Source organism: Fulmarus glacialis, unplaced genomic scaffold, assembly GCF_000690835.1.
Source record: "Fulmarus glacialis isolate BGI_N327 unplaced genomic scaffold, ASM69083v1 scaffold36519, whole genome shotgun sequence".
NCBI lineage: Eukaryota > Metazoa > Chordata > Aves > Procellariiformes > Procellariidae > Fulmarus > Fulmarus glacialis.
In genome coordinates, this window is record NW_009233225.1 from 10,995 (window position 1) to 17,694 (window position 6,700).

General features: G+C 36.0%; 1 protein-coding gene across 1 annotated transcript in view; it reads right to left on the bottom strand.

Moving 5' to 3' along the window:
* Positions 1-777: 777 nt before the first annotated feature.
* The window catches only part of TK2 (thymidine kinase 2, mitochondrial), a 12,041-nt gene continuing 6,118 nt past the window's right edge, over positions 778-6,700 (bottom strand). Inside the window, exons 4-7 of the mRNA XM_009585251.1 lie at positions 3,012-3,100; positions 2,625-2,704; positions 1,264-1,344; positions 778-876 (exon numbers count right to left, since the gene is read on the bottom strand). Of these exons, the coding sequence (XP_009583546.1) occupies positions 778-876; positions 1,264-1,344; positions 2,625-2,704; positions 3,012-3,100 (349 nt within the window). The remainder of the gene's footprint in view (positions 877-1,263; positions 1,345-2,624; positions 2,705-3,011; positions 3,101-6,700) is intronic.

Below are 6,700 nucleotides of genomic sequence, written 5' to 3' on the forward strand. Positions count from 1 at the left end.
TAATTTAGGTTTTTTTATAACCACGTGAAAGAAACAACAAATACAGTTCTGCGCACCCTGTATTTTCACTAGTCCTCAACTCAGCCATGGTAGGGCCAGTGATTTCATGAACACTAGAAAGAAATAAGCCATTTTAAAAACCTGGCTTTAAAAAAAAGCCTCAGAGCCATTCTGCAATCACTTACCAAAACTTACTATTTTTTTTTGCCACTGAATTCAGTGGGACTATGCTAGTGCATTGTTATCTTCAGAACTACAGCTATATTGTGATTTCACGTAAAGCAGAAGAAACTTACTGAATTCAATGAAATTGCACTAGTGTAGGTAGGATTAGAGTAAGACCCCTATTTCAACCTGACAAGATCTATTTAACAAAACTACTTTTAACTTGATGCACTTCATTTGCTTCCTCTAATAATAAAACATCCCACCTCTTGTATGAACTATTTCTTTCAAATTACAAAAATAGGGTTGTCTTGGGGAAAAAAAAAGAAACAACTTAGGTTACTTATAGGAAGCAGTAGTGAAGTGGGAAATGGGAGAAATAGCCGTGTTTTAGCTGAACCAAATTGACACAGTAAAGCTGATGGAGAACATAAAAACATGAAAGGGAATTGGCTTATATTCTGAACATTTCATAGCAGTAAGTCCACAACATTCTACAAAGCATAATTCAAAAGCAAAACCCATTATATTTAGAAATATTGAATATACTCAAAATTGCCCCCAAATCAGAATTCATAAACATATTTTTTAAAATAGAACAACCGCGGACATCTATAAATGGTGTTGCATATTATATGGATTTAGTATTTGGTCCCGGTTTTCTTCATACTTTTCTATCATTTCCTGTATGTCATGGTCAGCTCCAATAACCTAGAAAAGAAGATTATGAACATTAGAAATAATGACACCATAAAACATGTTTGCTTTTGAGCAAAACAGAACAGGACTACCACTGAAGCCAAATCAATACACTTCTGGAGATCTGTCTGTTCAGAATGTGGCATTCATTGAAAAGCTACGTGTCTGATCCTGCAAACAATCACAGTGAACAGCCCCTCAAATTCCACCGAAGAGATGGAAGACCAGACTTTTATGCTATACACTGTGGATAGCTGTATACATTTTTCTGACATTTTCCTTCTCCAAAGGTTATTAGAAAAGCAGATTTATCTACTTTTACCACTAAATAACACTCTTAGTATTTGGAGAGTACAATCCTCCATATGCTTAATTGGTTGTAACTAAAATAATACTCACAAGCACTGGGCAGGAAACTTTGAATAGTGTATGTTTAATGAGCCACTCTTCATAGAGCTGATGAATAGCTTCTAAATATTCCTAGAAAAGAGGCATTACAATAACACGTATGCCCAGGGATGAAACACACATTGCAATTTTTATATATTTGGTAAGTAGTTAAGAACTACATATAAAAGCCAGCATCAGATATTTCCACTAACAAAAAATAAAAAGCATCAGAAGGTTTCTGAAGAAAATTAATTCCCAGTATAAGGTTTTACTCCATGAAGAACCTCAAAGACACAGAGCTTACAGGAACACAGGGCTCTCGGCTCCTTTTAAGATCAAGAACCACATTTCTGTCCCATAGGTATCTGCCTCAAGGTTTTACAGAGAAAAATACAACAAAAGTAAGGACAAAAAGGGCAACACTGCAAAGAATATGTATTGAAGGCACTTTCTGTGTCAATACATTTTCCTAAAATTCCCAGTTCACTTTCTCCTAACTGACTCCATTTCCTCTAAAAGCATTTTTGCTTGTCGTCAACTATTAGGTTCTTTTCATGGAGACCGCTTAACATTTTTCATTCATAATTGCTCCTCCCCACCCGTCAGTAGAGCTGCGAAGCAACACAATGTCTCTTCAAATCCATTATAGCAAGGATTTATTCTCCAAGGCAAAATTTCATATGGCCCAAAATTTAGCTCTTTGCGTGTATCTTCAACTGACAATTGCTTCTACTGAACTATCCAACGCTAGAGATACCTTTGTAGTACACAGTATGTCTTCTGTAACTACATTTCTTTCTGGTTAGGCCTTCTTTAGGAGAAAACGTTTTTAATGAAGGGCCATTCTGTAACTGTGACATAGAAAGTGATCATTCAATTACTATAGTTTATTTTTAAGCAGATTCCCATGCTAACAATTTTCAAGAAGTTTCTTGTTTTCAGACACAAGCAGAGACACTTTTCATGGATAAACATCCTGGTAATAGCAGACAACAGAAAGTGCCCACATAAATCTTCAGCACCTGCATGCACAGGTATTTGTGCTTCAACTGGGTGCCTTTACGCCATTTAATGATACAAAAGCAATTGCCTTTTTACATCTTACAGGAGATTAACAGTTGATTAATACTCCACCTAAACAGTCAGCTATAGTACACTGATTACTAAAATAGAACACTTGGGAAAGTCAATGTGCATGATAGATCATTTTTATAAAATAAATCAAAACTAAATACTGAAGTTTTAGTTTGCAATGGAAACAGCTGCACCACATTTTGGCAATACACTCAGGATATGATTTTAGTATTTAGATTGGAATCATTATGTTTTTAAAGCTTATTGTAACCACATATACTGAAGGAACACCTTACCAGAGGAATGATCTTTTCCTCTTCTCTGCATCTTCTTTTTAACCTCTCATAACAAACTTCAGGAGAAGTCTGCAGATAAACTGCCATAACAAAAATTATAATAGTTATGTTCAAGGATCAGCTTGAAAAGCAAAGAAGAAACCTATTTCACAAACTACAGAAGGAAAGAATCCTGACTTGGGTACCACCACTGAACCTCCCCTTTGGCGTTACTGTTAATCAATCCATGAACCATCCACAAATTCATGCTGTCTGATGCTACACATTGCAACCACTATTATATTGAATAAAGTCATTATTTATGACCCAAGAAACAAGAATTATTTTTTCTCTCAGTAAGGAAACCCACCCACAAACATGCCCCTCCAGATCCCATCAAAATTTTACCTATCAAATCAACCGAAACATCCGTGTTGTTCTGGATCCAGTCAAACCATTCAGTTAGGACAACATAATCCACCTCTGGCATTTTTCCACTGAATAAACATAAAAGTTATCACTCACTGAACAGTATGCACAGATCAATTCTAAACTCATATTCTTTTCACCTGACTAGAATTACTCCCAATTTACTCCAGCATATGTGAAATGAAAACAAGAGCAATATTATGCCCACCCAAATTGAAGGCCTCATAAAGCATCGTTTATACAATAGACCAAATCTTTTTCTTTTAAAAAAAAAGTACTCACTAACACAAAGTTTCTATTATTAACAGTTACAAACATTAATTATTTTTCCCACTACAGTTAAGAAATAATTACTTGGTGACTAAGAAGAAAAACATTACCATGTTGACATTTATACAATAACAACAAATTAGTGTCAATGGTATTTACTGCTCAAGTTCTTTATATCAGGATCATTTCAAATATATCTGAACTATTGCAGTGCACGTCACCAGAAAGCCTTGATTTACTAAGCAGCACTGACAATTCATTACAGAAGCCATAGTACAGAGCAGTGAAAAAATAATGATACTGTGTAAATAAAATTTACTGCCACTGTAAGAAATATTTGTGGAAAGAGTACTGAAATACTCAACATGCTTAATTTGAACTCTGTATTCAGAGAGCATAGACAATATTGGAGACAACTGTCCCAAAGTTGTCTCAGTAAGAATAATAAAATATCAAACAACTCATGTAAAAGAGAGTCTATAGAGGACGTAGTAAGAATCACATATCACATACTGTTTTTACCAGTATTGGAATTTTCACTTATTACCATATTCCTAAATAGTCAAGTATTACTAGTTTTACATTATTCTGTCTTCAAAACTGGTGATAGTAACACATACTCCACACTCTATCCTAAATGCCTCTGCAATAGAAATATAAAAAAGAGACGGGGTTAAGAGGCTCCTGTCCTCTCCAGCTGAATGATTAAGACCAGTTGCCACATTTTAAATAGTGCTGAAGAAAAAGATTCCACAGATTTCTAAACCATTGTCCTGGCAACATGCTTTGATCCCTGGCAAAACTGAGTAAAGATAATCCAGAAAAATACTTCCACTTAAATATGCAAGAAAGCAAAACCCGTATTCATACCACCTCCCCTCTTTATCTGCCATCCAGCTGAATATCTTGCCTCCCAAAGCACGCAAGAAATGCGATAACACAATTCACTGCTTTCTTCTAATATATCAATTGTATACATTTCTGGGTAGCAGGCATACACATAAGCCAAATGCTCATTCTGCTACTTTTCTCCAAGATATATGGGGAAAACAGGAAAGTCAAAAGGAATTAGAAATAAGAAAAAGCCCCACTATTTTTATCCTAAAAGACAGATACATCCATGTCAATTCTGCATTGACCTGCCCTGCAGACAACATGCCTTCCCTGTGTCAGTGGAGTCCCCTGGATAATCCTGTGAGGATTCTGGATCAGGCTCAAGATCCATAAAGATACAGGTACTGTAAAAGGCACAAAAGGCTGTTTTCATTTCCAAAGTTTGCTGACATTTGACTCCTACCAAGTAAAGTTTTTACTGCAAAAGTTAAACATGAATGGAACAAGGTTTGTATCATAAATAACTATGAATTCAGATGGGACAAAGTGAATTGCTTGTGCTTACCCTATAACGTATCATGCATACTCACGTGCACGCATTTAAAATTCTTCTACAGTTTTACACCTAACATGAGCGTGTCTTTCAGTGCTAAACTCAGACGTAGAATCACAGTAAGAACTTGGACACTCATGCATATCTCTGCATGCTGGAGAAGCTCACAGCAATTGCTTACAATTTAAGCCTTCCATCATTGTCGTAAATCTTACTCTCTCTGGGAAAAAGCCTGCAAAGCCAAAACACAAATACTGAGTGACACTGGAACCAATGAAGAGCTGGTATTCCTGATATTCCCACAGCTCTTCATCCCTTGCTTAAATTAATCATTCTCCTAAAGGAGAAGAGCTTGTGTAGACTAGAGATTACAAGGGATTCCTTTCCATCTTTAAGACTGGGACCCTAAGCAATACCTTCTCTTACAAAAAAGAAAGCAGAAAATAACCTCTGCTCTTTGCAGCATGCCTACCCCATTCAGTCCGAGTCTTATTTTGAATAAAAAAGTTCTATTTCATTTGTGCATGCTTTTAATGGGAAAATGCCTTCCATACAGCTATTTAACAATCCCTTTGCTGAAGATACCGTTGAATAGCTTGAGCCTGAGGGGTTTTATTGATAACATTTTCAGCAAAATTTAAAGATATGTCAGGTCAGTTTTGTTTTCCAGACCTTCCATCAGACAGGCGTAATTCAATTTCTACAATGGGCCATCCATCCTATGTTCTCTGCATGATTTTTGCATGTTGACTAACCTACAGAAGAATTAGGATCGCTCCCCTAGAGAGACGGGAGATTCCTTCCAGGAAATAGTAACAAGGAAAGAAAAAGCCTCTGGAGGATACAAAGGAACTTTCCTTTGCAAAGCCTGTTTAGTTACAGAATGATTTTTTAAATTTTCATGCAGCAGTTGAACAAAAAAAACACAGCATGGGAAGCAATCGTTTTAAGTTACAAGGCCTCTACACTGCCACAGGACACTATTATCCTTCTACATAAACGTATCAAGTGTAAAGTTTGTATTTTCTCTTTGTTTCCCTGATGACTAAGATACCATCTTCTGATTTTGGCCCTTAATGTATCCACAGCCTTTTTGTATCTAATTATTCTTTTGTTATTATAGTCTTGCAATTTCAGTAACTCCCATTTTTTGTGTCTGCACCTGGTGTGCCCATAGGTGACAAGTGTATTCTTCCAACTTTTCTATACAAATACATCAAGCTGCTTTTGCCTCTATTTAAACAGGCTTTCCTTTCTGTTGATCATGCCAGTATCTCAGCTTCACACCTGTTTCAGTTTCAGTTCATAGATCATGAACAAGCAGTTAGAAGTGTAAAAAGTAATGTTAAAAAGCTCTCATAAAAGCTGCATACAAAAGCACCAATATTTCCATCTCCCTCCTGGAAGCCCTTTGCCAGATACTTCCAAGAGTCACATTTACTCTTCTCTGAGCTACACAATACTAGCATTATTTTTTGATCAATTTTTATTTCTCTATAAATATATAAAAAGATATATATATTTCTGCTTTTCAACTTACAATCTTTCATCTTATAGTTGAAATTTCTGTTGTCAGTTCAATTGAATGACAGAATTTATTCGCATACTCTCATCCTTTGTACCAAAGCATCAATCCAAAGGCTGATCTAACACGAGTAACCTCCTTCCAGCCCGATACGTCCCCTTTCAATGGGATTTCCTATCACATTACAATGCTATCTTCTGCACTTATGAATAATCATTCATGAAAGTCTCCCAAAAACTCCTTGATAAACACCTGACTTCAGTTCAGATTGACGAGAATGCCTTTGGCGGGGGGGTGGAACGTTACAAAACACAGTTACTAGATTAGTCTAACAGGATGTGCTGTTGATCATTGACTTTACATTTTTGTTCAAAGCTTTAATTATTCTTTCCTAACTATTTAACTATTCTTTCCTTCATAATTTGCTCTGAAATTGTGCTAAACTGAGGCAGATGAACAAACCTGCAGTTACTAAGATGACTTTCC